General features: G+C 40.3%; 1 protein-coding gene across 1 annotated transcript in view; it reads left to right on the top strand.

The window, feature by feature from the left end:
* The window catches only part of DNAJC10 (DnaJ heat shock protein family (Hsp40) member C10), a 72,222-nt gene that overhangs the window by 41,771 nt on the left and 17,058 nt on the right, over window positions 1-13,393 (top strand). Inside the window, exons 10-16 of the mRNA XM_082262400.1 lie at window positions 1,676-1,765; window positions 3,192-3,305; window positions 4,753-4,867; window positions 7,414-7,541; window positions 7,717-7,833; window positions 12,100-12,201; window positions 12,403-12,558. Coding sequence (XP_082118526.1) covers window positions 1,676-1,765; window positions 3,192-3,305; window positions 4,753-4,867; window positions 7,414-7,541; window positions 7,717-7,833; window positions 12,100-12,201; window positions 12,403-12,558 — 822 coding nt within the window. The remainder of the gene's footprint in view (window positions 1-1,675; window positions 1,766-3,191; window positions 3,306-4,752; window positions 4,868-7,413; window positions 7,542-7,716; window positions 7,834-12,099; window positions 12,202-12,402; window positions 12,559-13,393) is intronic.

Genomic DNA, 13,393 nt, shown 5'->3' with positions numbered 1-13,393 from the left:
GTGACCTGAAAACCTTTGACCAGCTGAACCTGGAGTTTGACCTTCAGAACCATATGTTTTTTTCAATACTTTCAATTGCTGCATGCGTAATTTGCAGGTACATACCCGATTATGACTACTTTGGATGCACTGCTAGTGATATGTAGTTAGGACCACCGCAAATTGATGTTTGTGTTTTTAATGACATGTTGATTACACCTTCTGCAACCAAATTAACATATTCTCTCAAACCCAAGTGGGAGACTACTGCAGGAGAATTGGACGATGAAGACTGGAGTGAAATTCTTGCAGTCTGTAAAATCGTATCACCTAAAATGTCAGACTCACCCAAACTTATAAACTCCATAGGGCCTCTCTCACTGCGGAACGTATGCAACGTTTTGTCCATCTCGGAGCCATATTTGTCCCAAATGCCTGAATTCCATTGGCACTTTTGAACATCTGATCTGGCACTGCCCCGTGTTCAATGCTTTTTGAACTTAGGTTATCCAATTCCTTCACGACCAGATGGGTTCTGGGATGTCGATGGACCCCAGACAATGTTTACTGGTATTATTTCCTGACACTGATATGGACAAAAATACTCTCAAATTTGTGCACGAAATGTTCAGTGCCAGGAAAGTCATGGCTAGGGCCTGGATACAAGCAATACCTCATACTTTTGCAGCGTGGCTCAATGAGGTGAATAATGCCCTACCCTATAAAAAAAAATCATCTACACCAATAGGGGTTGCCCAAGTAAATCTAACAAGATTTGGGATAGGTGGCTGAAGTTCTCGTCAACCTGTGTTTCATAAGGTGTATTCGCTATCTGTGCATTTAGTCATTATAGGCTTTCATGTCTTGTATGTGGCAAGCTATATGAATGTAGGCTTTCATAAATAGTCTTGTTACATTGATCCTGTGTAAGTTTCATTTTTTGTTTCTTTTGCTCATCTTACTGCAAATAATGTGTTGCTATGTACATATTTCAAGCTATTTTTTATGTATGTGTTGTTGGGTTTCTTCCCCTTTTGATTATCGCACTGCTTACATTTATGTGCTGCATTTCTATATGAAACTCAATAAAAACTTGTTTGAACTAAAAAAAAAAAAAGAAAATGACCGCAGCCATTACAGGCTAAGGATTGGTAAATTGCAATATGTTAGATTTTGTTTGTGGGTTTAATACGGTTTTCAGTATGTGATAAAAACATTTTTGCAAAGGAATAAACAACATCAAAAGAGTTGACTTTTACACTTTAAAACTGAGTTAAGGTACAACACGCTTTGGCTAGAGTAGGGGAGGGTTTATAACCCCTGTCTGTTTTTTTTATTTTATTTTTGGCAGGTGTATGCCATTGGGGAGATTTACCTTCTTCCTGTCCCATAGCCAAAACAAGAAGTGTGAGGAAATCCCTGCAAATTAAGGGAATCATCTGGAACCCCCAGGTCATCAGAACTAGCATCCATATTGGAATGTTCCCCCACTATTACTTTTCATGGGAGCAACCTAAAATTTTGAACTTTCTTTCACTTTCGATGTTAACAGTGAAAAGCAAAAATCGGGTGAATCTTCCTAACAGAGGTGTCTAATCCATCTTCACCCTGTCCAAAACTAAAAAAAAAAATGTATGCCTTTTTGTTATACTTTAAGACATTTTCTAACTTGTTTTTTTTTTTATTGCTTGTTTAGTTTTTCAGTTCATTAGATGCAAAAGAAATCTACAGAGAGATGATGGAACACCTTCCTGATATAGAAATCCTTTCTCCAGATTCTTTAAAGGTAAACCGAGGCTCCGTGGGTGCTAACACTGGAAGGTGCTGTCCTTTGCCAGTGTGGTAAAGTCAGCTTTTAGAAAACCATATGCCGCACTAAATCATCAGTATTTTGTTGTGTTAAAAAAAAAAAAAAGACAAGCAAGACCAGAAAAAAGTCAATAGCAATATCCTCTGATTGTTTAGAAATTAGAGTTTAACTACTGTTTGGAGCTACAAAGGGAAGATAACTGATCTGGAGAGGAGATATGTGCATGGGTTTTCCATATCCTGCTTGGAGTGGAAAACCTCTTTAAGTGAACCTGCCACTTTGTCAGTTAGCCCTGGTTTACACCGGTGTGATTTGTCATGCAATTTTGACAGTTCCAAATCGCATATCAAGTCACACCCTATTGCTGGCAATTTAACAGTTCAAATTCTATTATATCCTAAGCGTGGATTTTTTTACATATTTAACTGTTCAAATTGCTGCGATGCAGAAAAAGGATCCTGCACTACCTATTTCTGATTTTAGTGCGACTTGCATAGACTTCTGTTAATGAAGTCACAAGCTGCAATTAAATCTATAGTGCAAATCACACTGATCTGCGGCTTTGAAATTGCGCTGAAGTAGCAGTAAAGAAGGTTGGCTAAAAACAGACCCCCCCTGTGTATCTTTGAAATCCACACTGGTGTGAACCAAGGCTTAGGGGTCTGTTTATAGCAAACCCCCTTTACTTCTAAGTTTTCACCATTGCTGTGCTCCCCTGCCAGTCCACTATAAATTTAAAGCGTAACTCTATTTTTGTTGAGAAAAAAACATTCCCCTCTGGGTGATCTCTGTACATTGCAGGGATTTTAACAAACTTTGTTGCTGATGCCTACCTTTTGTTATTGAAGCAATCATTGTTCCTCTGTGCCTCTGTACTGAGTGGGTCAAATGGGAGAGGTTTCATAGTTATCTATCAGCTGTGCCAGCTGCAGGGCTCTGAGGAAAGCTGCTGGGCCTGCATCCCTTTAGACGTGTTCCTATTGGGATTATCTCACCAAAAATTATATTTTTGTTGCAGGGGATGCCAGAAATCTGACTTGTATCTTAGGCAGACTTCTGGGAAATATGGTAAGCCAATCACACAAGCCGGAAATTATATTTCTGGGGTGTGGTCAGTACATATTCTGTGTACAGAACATCTCCTGGTAGCAATATTGCATTGCATTTTCAGAAAATTACAACAGTTGCAGATTGAAAAGGAAAGTACATTTTAATACCATTCAATTACAATATGATTTGTGTAGCAATTGTATACACTATATTGTTTTTTTCTTTTTTGAGGATTTGTTTTCCAAAAAAGTGGAGTTACCCTTTAATAACTAGTTCTGAGTGGAGATGTCTTTTATTGTCTTGGTATTTACCTAATTATGATAGAAGCTTATATTATCCCCTTTTTCTTAAGGACAGGTTAACCTATCACCGCTGGCTTGTGTTCTTTAGCTATGGAATGGATGAACAGTTCTACCAGCCCGAATTTAAAAAGCTGCCCAATTTACTGCGTGATGACGATGTTCAGGTAAATAATACACAAGAGTGCGTACATTTAACACCTTGTCTACCAAGGTATCTTCATAAACACCTGGTGTTCAAAGTTTTAAAACAAACTGCAACAGCAATCATGGGCTTGGTTTTAATTTTTACAGCCAACAATTGGCTTTCAGGGCGAGCTGCCCAGTCGCTTTTACAACAAAAAAGGAAAGCGCCTTTAAGTGTAGCAGCAAGGGGGTCTCTTATTAATAAAGTAAGATTAAAATAACTCACAAAAGTGATGTAAGGAAAGGCTCATCAGTGGAATAAACCGCTCAATGTGTGTCTTCGGCAGCAGCAGCAGGGGCCTGATCCTTAGAGCTGTCCAGCACCATAGGGATCTAATGGCTGGCAAGATGGCCGCCCGGCGACTTCCAGTACCAGTGTGGAGCTCAAGACGGATGTGACAACACTGGGGACGCAGGCTGAGTGGGTTATTCCGCTGATGAGCCTTTCCTTGCATCACTCCACTCCCTGAAAAACTGCTCAAGTGTCTAGCTGCTCTACCTTTTAGCTGATGATGGGACATTCCTATGCTCTATGAGGGGCCCTTCCCTTCAGTGTGCCTTCTACATTTATATTGTAGAATCACTTTTACAGGGCTCCAAAGATAAAGTCTCCCCATCACCTTTCATGGTCTCTCCCATAGCTCTGGGAAGCCCGGAACCATGGTAAACTGTTCCAACACAGAGAGCATGAGGAACCCATGTGGTGGCAAAAAGTTAAATGAAGAAACTAAATAGTGTTCAAAAATAAATATCAGTTATAATAAAATAATAAGAAAAAGAAAAAGGGCCTTGTGTATGAAAACCTTGTGACACACATGAAGTATCACAGCAAACATTGGAGCAAGCAATAGCTCATAAGCTGAAAAGGTATAAAGGCTAAAAAAAATTGGTTATTATACAATGTTTGCTCTAAAATGTATTATAACCACTTCAGGTTTTACCCCTAGAGGCAAAGAAAAACAAAGAAAGGGCACACCGACCTAGCGCATTATCCTCATTAACAGGCTTTATTCATACAACATTTAAAAATGGCTACTCACAAACATAGGTGAAATTAGATCATATCGAGCTCAGTTGCTCAAATGTCAGGAATAGTCCATAAATTCGTCCATATCCGATAAGATGACGGCTGACGCGTTTCGAGGGTTAACCTCTTCCTCAGTAAATTACTTGAATTTACGCAGCTTTTAGTTTGACTGCCTATTTCATTTCTTGTGGTGCTAAAACGTCATGGCAGTACAACCCCCCCCCCCCATCCCAAGTTACCCCTTCTTAGAAAGTAGGCACCCCAAGGAATTTGCTGAGAGGCATGTTGAGCCAATTGAATATTTCATTTTTTTAAAGTAATTAAAAATGACAAAAAAAATAAATAATAATCATGATTGTGGAATTAATAAATTGGTTGTTTGTTTATTTTCCTCCTGAAAGGTCGGAAGATTTGACTGTTATTCCAGCCCATCAACCTGCAAGTCTTTTTATATTAAAAAGCCTTCCGTAGTAGCATTTAAAGGGAAAGGCATTGATTACTATGAAATCCACCATGGTAAGAAACTGGTGTAATAGTTTTTTTTTGTTTTTTTTTTTAGAAAGATTTCGGACTCCCTGTGCTCTTATTTTGGTACTATGATAAATAGGAGGCATTAAACATTTATGGCAGGTTAAAAAATGCAGTAATCTCTGTACAAGTCCTATACATGCATATTTCCCATGTAATACCCTGTAATTACAGAAAAAAAACCCTGTTCCCTGGATTGAGTGGTGGCAGTCCCAGCAATTATCTTTACTATACTACTCAAACTGTTCTCAAACTGTTCATATATCCCATTCTCCAAAACATAAAGACTAATTGGCCTGTAGCCCCAAGATACAAACTGGGAGAGCTTATTAGACTGATTGAAAGAAAACAGGAAGCTTATACAGGACAGTTCTGAATTATTAACATAATTAGCACAGACAATAATCAATTCCTGCCAGCACTTACATTTTACTCCCTTTACAGCCACATCCTCTGGCTTTCTGTATGTCTTTTCCCCAAACTTCCAGGTTCCAGCGCCGATCATTACCAGTCACTCCTTGGTACTATGTGTCTTGTGATTCCCTGCGCCAGCATGCATGCTTGCCTCTTTATTTTACAAATTTTTCTTGATGTGAGGAAATTCAATGTGTCCACATGAACAGGGAGCCCAGGCTGCACAGAAGACATGCCGCTCTGCTCCTTCATGGGAAGTGATTGACAGCAGCTCCCTAGGAGCGGTCCATCAATTACCTTAAAAGGAAGTGCAGAATCATGTCCTTTTGGGCTGACTGTGCATGTCAGCACAGGCATCAACCTCACGTGAACTTCTAGTCTTTTCTGGACGCGCACATTTAAGCGAAAGACCCCATGAGGCAAGGCAGACTCCCTGTTACTAGAAAGCAGCACCAGTAAGTGCAACTGGAAGGGACAAACAATTGGAGTGTTTAAAGAGTAATTCAGCTTTTGTTAAAAAAAAAAAAAACATGATCAATGTGAATTGCAAGGTTTCTTAACAAACTTTGTTGCAGATTCTTACCGGTTTCTGCTTTGAAAAAGGTTATGGATTATTATTTTAACAGAGCAAATAAGAGAAGTTATTTTGTAAGCGTGTCTTCCACTGGCATTCTAACTTGCATTGAAGCTGTGGCAGCTATTTGTTTTCTGCTGTTTATAGTGGAGCAGGTAAAAATTCACGTTATTTAGTTGTGGACAGCTTCAAATCTTTTAATATTTGCTAAGTCTTCAATGAACCATTTCACAGCCATTGCTAAATACACATTCTAAAAATGCTAGTTGCTTCAGAGGCACTTGGCTGCAGCCGAATGAATAGAGTTGTCAGGATTTAAAGAAAATGTGAGCATGGCAAAGGCACAGGCTTGCTTTTAATATGACTAAATACATTGGAGTATGATTGTACAACATCAATAAACATACAATGCAAAGGTCTACCAGATAGCGTATACTTTGAATGGTTTGTATAGGCATGCTCTAGTACTGCAAAGTTTCAGTAAATTTAAAGGTTATTGTACAATCAGATTTGTAAATTGTGCGTGGGTACAATTGCACAAGAACAATGGAGGTAAGAAATGGTAATGGCTATACCTATTCATGCCACGATGACAGTCTTCTACTAGTTCACCCTTTGACCCACTAGGGCCTCTTTCACACAGGCTAGATCCGGTTTTGCTCAGCAGGGAATCTGTCCCCTGATCCCCTGCTGAGCTGAGTAGAGCTGCCGGATGACAGGTCCGTGTTCACTCCTCTTCTTATGCAGAGCAGACAGATATAGCCCGCTCTGCTCTATTGGGCGGTTGGATGTAAACGGACTGACTGTCCACACCCGACTGCCCTTCTGTTCTCCTCTGTCTCCCTCTGTCTGTCCTGATCGGATCGATCCCCCTTCCATTTGTGTTTGTCGGATCAGAAGTAAATAAACACAAGTCGATTTACATCTGACTGCCCATAGAGGAGAATGAAGGGTCCGATCGGGTCCACCTGAAAAATGAACGGCAGACCCAATTGGACAGCCTGTGTGGAAAAAAAACCCTCATACTTGCCTCCCCCACCCCCCCACTCTATTCTGTTTCTATGGAAGTCAAACCTTGTGTATTTCAGCTTTCAATAGCAGCTTACACATGACTGCTATCATTCTCATTAGATTTGGGCTCAAGCTGGTGTACTGCATTCTGGGATAAGGTTGCATGCTCCTCAAAATATTGGAAACATCTGGTATTTGACTTTAGCCAACAGCTTAATGAAGAGGCGGGTAGCACAGTGAAGGTGGGTCTGTGGTGGGCTAAAAAGAGACTATTATAACAGTGCTGGTAAGTGTTGCAATTCCTTATCTCCAGTATCCTTGTGCAATTTACCTTTAGAGGAAAAACAACATGACAAGAAATAAAAAAAAAAATTGATATATTCCGTATATATTGAGCAGTGTTTTTTGAAAATGGCTAAATAAATATTTGGTAGATACTTTTTACAATCATGCCTGAACTATTCCTGCACCAAAAATGTTGTGTCTTGTAAATTATTTTGTTACAAAAAAAGCTGCATTTTTTTTTCCCCCACAGGTAAAGTAAACCTTTATGACCTAGTTGCCTTCACGAAGGAGAGTGTAAATTCTCACGTCGTTACTCTTGGACCTGAAAACTTTCCTGAGAATGACAGACAGCCATGGCTGGTGGACTTCTTTGCACCTGTAAGTAGAAGCATTGTCTTTTTTTTTTTTTTTGTTATTTCAAAGGATGTTTAGAGTGTGTGCAAATTACAAATGGAAATTCTGTTTTGCTAATTTGCCGTTTTTAAATCGAAGTATAATTATAGATTGTTCATATGCACAGACACTTAAAAATTGTATTCTGTTTTATATGTAGTGGTGTCCTCCATGCAGAGCTTTACTGCCAGAATTAAGAAAAGCCTCCAAAAGAGTGTTTTCCCATGTCAGATTTGGGACACTGGACTGTACAATCCATGAAGGCCTGTGTAATATGGTATGTATCTTATCTAATTCTTTCTTTCCATCAGTAGCATGCTGTGAAGTGATACTTCAAGAAGTAACATGTTAAAACTGTATTTAAAACCAACATTTTTGTAAGCGTTAAGACTGCATAGTGCAGGCATATTAAAAACTAATTTACGCTGGAAGTAGTGTAAAAATGTTTGGTCTGGCACTTATTTATATGCATTGATGTGTGTATGGCATATGCACATCATTTCATTCTAGTGGCTAGAATATAAATTTGTTGCAGCCACTATACTAAAATTACGTTCACATTTCTGCATGCATATGCGTAAATTATGCCAGTATGCTTCTCGCTGAATGCAGGTTAGGGTGTTTCTTTTATGCTCCTGAACGCTGCTCTAAAATACAAATCTAAATGGCACAATGTGCATGGACACACTGGCTAATATAGAGCTGCATTCAGGGGCAACAATTCAGATGACTAAAATGGCATTTTAGCCAGGGCTATGGCTAAAACAAAATTGAAATTTGACATCAAAAATAACACTGCTGGCTGTGTGCCTAAAGTGCATCTCTATGTTTGCTAAAAAAAAAAAAAAGAATCCTCTCCTAGTCACTCACTGATAACAAAGGAGCCATATATGAGAATAGCCAAAGAAGCCATCATCTCTGAAGATGTAACCTAATACAAAACCATGACCAGTCCACTTACTTGACCCCGTGTAGACTTTATTCTACAAAAAAGTCATCCTGTCTTCCAGGCCCACCGTTGACTATAGGTAGTAAAACTGTTTTAGTTTTGGATAAAATGGGGAAAAGTTAGACCTCTCTAATGTTTTAAAGCTGAAGTTTAATCTTGTATTTCTCTATAGTTCATTGACGGACGCAGCTCCATATTATTCTTGACTATTGGGTTATGCTGCCCCCTACAGGAGTACGATACTAGGCAGGAAAAAACTTTACCACGCCTATGGGGCAGTCCCTGCAGGCATACACCCGCACACTCTGCTATAGCCTTCAGTTTGTTTCTGCCTAGTTTAGGAGTAGAACCTAGTTCCCTGCTGGAACTTCAGTGGGTTTTTTTCTGGGAACCTTTTTGTAGGACTTTTTTTTTTTTTTTTTTTTTTTTTTTCTTAATTAGTTTTCCTGAGAGAACTACAAGCCAGCTGCATTTCGGATTGGATATACTAGATCCTTAAGGTCTCCCAGCCTGGCCAGCGAGCATGAGCAGGTTATAGTCCAGCACTGGGCCTCGCCACGACAGAGCCCCGATGGATAGGGACTGGCCCGCGATTGAAACACCTCGCCAGGATGCACACGACCTGGGATGCCCTGAGTCGCAGCGTACCCCCTAGCCATCAGCACCCCCACCCCAGGATGAGAGGTAGTCTGTTTGGAGTGGCGCCTACCTGATGCAGTGGTATGGTGAGTAAGTGTCCCCCCCCCCCTTTTCTCTGGCGGTCTCGGGATGGACGTGAGGCCCCCTCCCTGGGAGAGTCGCACCCTCGGGTATCCCTCAGTTCCCCTGGCCTCTGTGATGCCAGGCACGCCTTAGGGCTGTCCCCTCCCCCCACAAGCAGGTTCCTTCCTCTGGGGGGCGGATGTATTGCGGCCGTTGGGGTGGTTCTGCGGGGGGTAGGAGTTTTGTCCTGGTGGGGTCTCTCTTCCTTGCGACGCCCCGATGCCACTATCTGATGGGTCCTGGAGACAGCATGGCGCGCCGTGGGGGCCGCCATTTTGCTGTAGTTTTTTGCTCTGCATCAATGTAAAAGTTTCTCATTGGAATGCATTGACAGCCATATTTTGTTGACGGCCATATTTTGCCATAAAAAGCTGGTTGGACCTCCCCTGTGAAGTGTGTCTTTAATCATTCTCTATAGTCTCTGGGACCCTATACCTTCCAGCTAAGGAGTGAGTGAGTTTTATTTGGAGACACAGATCCATTGGAGATGGGTTGCGGCTGTGCCTTTTTAGTTTTGGGGGATCATCTACTCTGTGCATACAGGCGTATAGTGATCAGCCTTTTGGTGTGTGTCCATTCTGACGGGGGGGGCACTTTTTGATGGTGGAGGCGCACTGGTGCATGGACGAATCCCACGTTTCCATATAGATTAAGGACGTTTGCACTTGTATTGGACTTTATATGCATGATAATTCAGTTGATGTTAAACGAAAATGTGCTGCGCTAGAAAATAGTGAATAATGAAATCACCAAAAAAATACAAAAATTATATAATACAGAAAATATATATATCACTCTGTATGTGTGTCGGGATAAGGTAACCTGAAATTAATCAGTATTCCTTAAAAATGTGAATTTCACCAATGTATATCAATAATCACATAAATCATAAATCATCCAGTGTAAAATATAATAAAGTGAAAAAATTAGGGTAATAATTAAATTAAATCCCAATAAAGTCCATGCAAAAATTAGGAGAAAATCCAAGAAGGTGTGCCACAAGATCCCAAAGAGTGCATCCACGCAATTCCTTGTAAGAATATAATAGACACCAACGTGTAAATCACCCAGGGAAAATCAGATGGCTGCTTACCAGAACGGGTAGGTCTCTCAAGCTAATGAGTAGACCACAGAAAGCTTAAGTGTAATGCCAAGGATGGCCACAGGATGTCTCCTTTAAATTCTCAATGGCGATGTCCACATAGTAGGAAACAAATTATGACAGGGACATAGTGTAACTCCGTATACAAGGCATTTATTAAAAAGTAAAAAGCAGATAAAACCACTCACATTTGCGATGTGAATTCAAGGCATCTAAAGATTACAGGTACGCTGGAAACGAACGAACATCTCCCTCGCTGTTAGTATCTAGGTAGCCGGCTTGTTGGGGGCGTGGTCTCGTCACGTCTAGGTCACCCGAAGAAGAAAAAATCAGAACTCCTCTCAAAACACAATAGGCAAAGCTGAAGTCCCAGCTGTCTTTTACGGATCAGTGAACCAGGATAAAATCAGTGTGAAAATCACTATAATCCACAGTCAAGGATGAACATTCTTCCTCTAGCTTTATTCAATAATTTAAACTTCAAAATGCAATGCAATTTGGTAAATCGGGAGGCTTTTTGTACACTGTGGCTGTCTTTAAGTATTGCAAATGGTTTACACTGGAACAGGTATGTAATCAAAGGGTAAAACATCCATTCAGTCCAGGCTTCAGTCTCATATAATGATTGGATTCAGAGGTGCGGTGTCTCCATTAAACGTTCACTTTAAACCACAATCCACTTTAGCAGAGATTTAACATCCAGAGCTGTCATTGAAGAGTGATCAGACTGGTTACAATGAAACTTTTCCCTGTGCTGGGGTGAGGCCCCTCCCTGCCAGCCAGCAATGACACACAACTGAAAAGTTTAGGAAGCCTTCCCACCCCTCTAATTATGAGTGGGATGGGTTTTTTTTTCTTCTAAACACTGCTTGCAACAAAACTGAAGGCTATAGCAGAGTGTGTGGGTGTGTGCCTGCAGGGACTGCCCCATAGGCGTGGTAACGTTTTTTCCTGCCTAGTGTCCTACTCCTTTAGGGGGCAGCACAACCCAATGGTCAAGAAGAATACGGAGCTGCTTCTATCAATGAATAACGTCAATGAACTTCAGAGAAAAGGATTTTACGGTAAGTCAAAAATCCAGTTTTTGCCTTCTCTGGTTCTTCCTTTTCTCCCTCCCCAGCATGCTAAACAAATTTTTACATAAAACCTTTCCACTTTTTTTTTTTTAACCTTACTTTTTTTGCCTCTCTGTGCTTCTCTATGCAATGCATCTATGAATCTATGAAATCCAATGAATGGTAAGTGCAGTTAAAAGACCGGCTGGGAAAGAAAGGGCTAAATGATGCTGGATGTCCTACAGCCAAGAAATAAGTTGGGCTCTATCATTGCAGGTTTTAATGCACACTGTGAGATTATGCAGTGAAAATTAGAGTAAGCATTTTTAGTATAGGTGGGAAGCATGTACAGCTGTGTAAGACTTGACGGTAAGGCTGGAGTTCAGATTTTAATGCTACTCTGCCTTTCTGTCCTGGTGAACCCTGTACCCCTTATTTCTTATACTGGTTTCACAGGAAGGAATAAAAAGTAATAAAAATCCTGCACCGGTCTAAACCTTTCCTGTTTTATTTAAATGAAGGAAGAACATTTTGGGTCAACATAACCAGTTGTGAACATAGTGTGTAATTCAACTTTTAATCTGTGTTTATTATTATTCTTCAATGTTACCTGACATGTCATCCTTGAAATAATGTCTGAGAAAATTATTTTATATGTTTCTCTTTCTCCAACAGTATAACATTAGAGCATATCCTACCACTGTCATTTTCAACCAATCCAATATTCATGAGTATGGAGGACATCATAGTGCCGAGCAGATCTTGGAATTTATTGAGGTACTCCACACCGTATATTAAACTGTATAACATGCATTTCAATGACTAACATTTAATATGTGCTGTGCCCCTCTCTGTGTTGTGAAACACATTGATGTTGGAGATATTTACTAATGCAACTATCTTGTCATATACATTATGTAAATATAAAAACACCAGTGTCCTCCTTTTGGTTTAACCATCTGAACTTTGTGCGAACAGGATCTCCGTCATCCTTCAGTAGTTACACTCACACCATCAAATTTTAAAGAACTGGTAAAAGAACGAAGTCGAGATGAAATCTGGATGGTGGATTATTATGCTCCTTGGTGTGGACCATGTCAAGCACTGATGCCGGAATGGAAACGTATGGCAAGGGTAAGAAAGTCCTGTGATTTAGCTGTTAAAGCTTGTTTATCAAGACCTGGTAAAGGCAGGACTTCAGTATCCCCCAAATGGACTGTGCAAGAAGTGGCATTTCTGGCAGATCAACATGTATTTTTTTCTGTTAGGGAACCAAATTACATGGGCCAAGGATGTAAACTTCCCCAATATATCAAAGTACAATGGGAGAAGTTAGTGGGATTTTTCAGGTGTAAATACACAAAACAAATACATTTTTAAAAAGCTTAGAACAGTTTTCATTTGTATATCACATCGAATCACATAAAAACTTTGCCATATGGATGTTTGCAGCATAAGATATGTCTCTCTCTTCAATGGCAGCTACAAAGATATTACTTTCTCAACATGTTTCACCAACAATGGCTTCCTCAGCAGACCTGTTGCTGAAAAAGATAAGCTGTTTCAAAACAAATCCAATAAAAAAAAAATATATATATGGATAGATATAGAATTTAATAACAGCTACATAGGTTCACCTTTTCGAACATGTTACACCCATATTCAGGGTTTAACATGTTACAGATGCACTGGCACCTGCTTCCCCCGATCTGACGGCTAGTGGGGTATCTTCTCCCTCCAGCTAGCTGTCACAATCTGTAAAAAATGCCACCATGCGGTTCTGTGAATCGGAAAACAAGGTCTGACAAGCCTTTGCGGCTGCTGGCTTGTATTTCTCAATGAACTACCCCGGCGCTGTTGAGCGCTGTGGTAGTTCATTAAGTCTTCCTGTCACAGTGTTCATGCCTGGCCATATCAGAGGTATGACCAGACAGAAACACAGACAGTCTGCAGGACCGTGGCATTAAAA

The sequence above is a fragment of the Pelophylax lessonae genome (genome assembly GCF_965119305.1).
Source record: "Pelophylax lessonae genome assembly, chromosome: 6".
Lineage (NCBI taxonomy): Eukaryota > Metazoa > Chordata > Amphibia > Anura > Ranidae > Pelophylax > Pelophylax lessonae.
The sequence above is the reverse complement of the archived record's forward strand: the minus strand, read 5'-3'. Positions and strand labels throughout refer to the sequence as shown.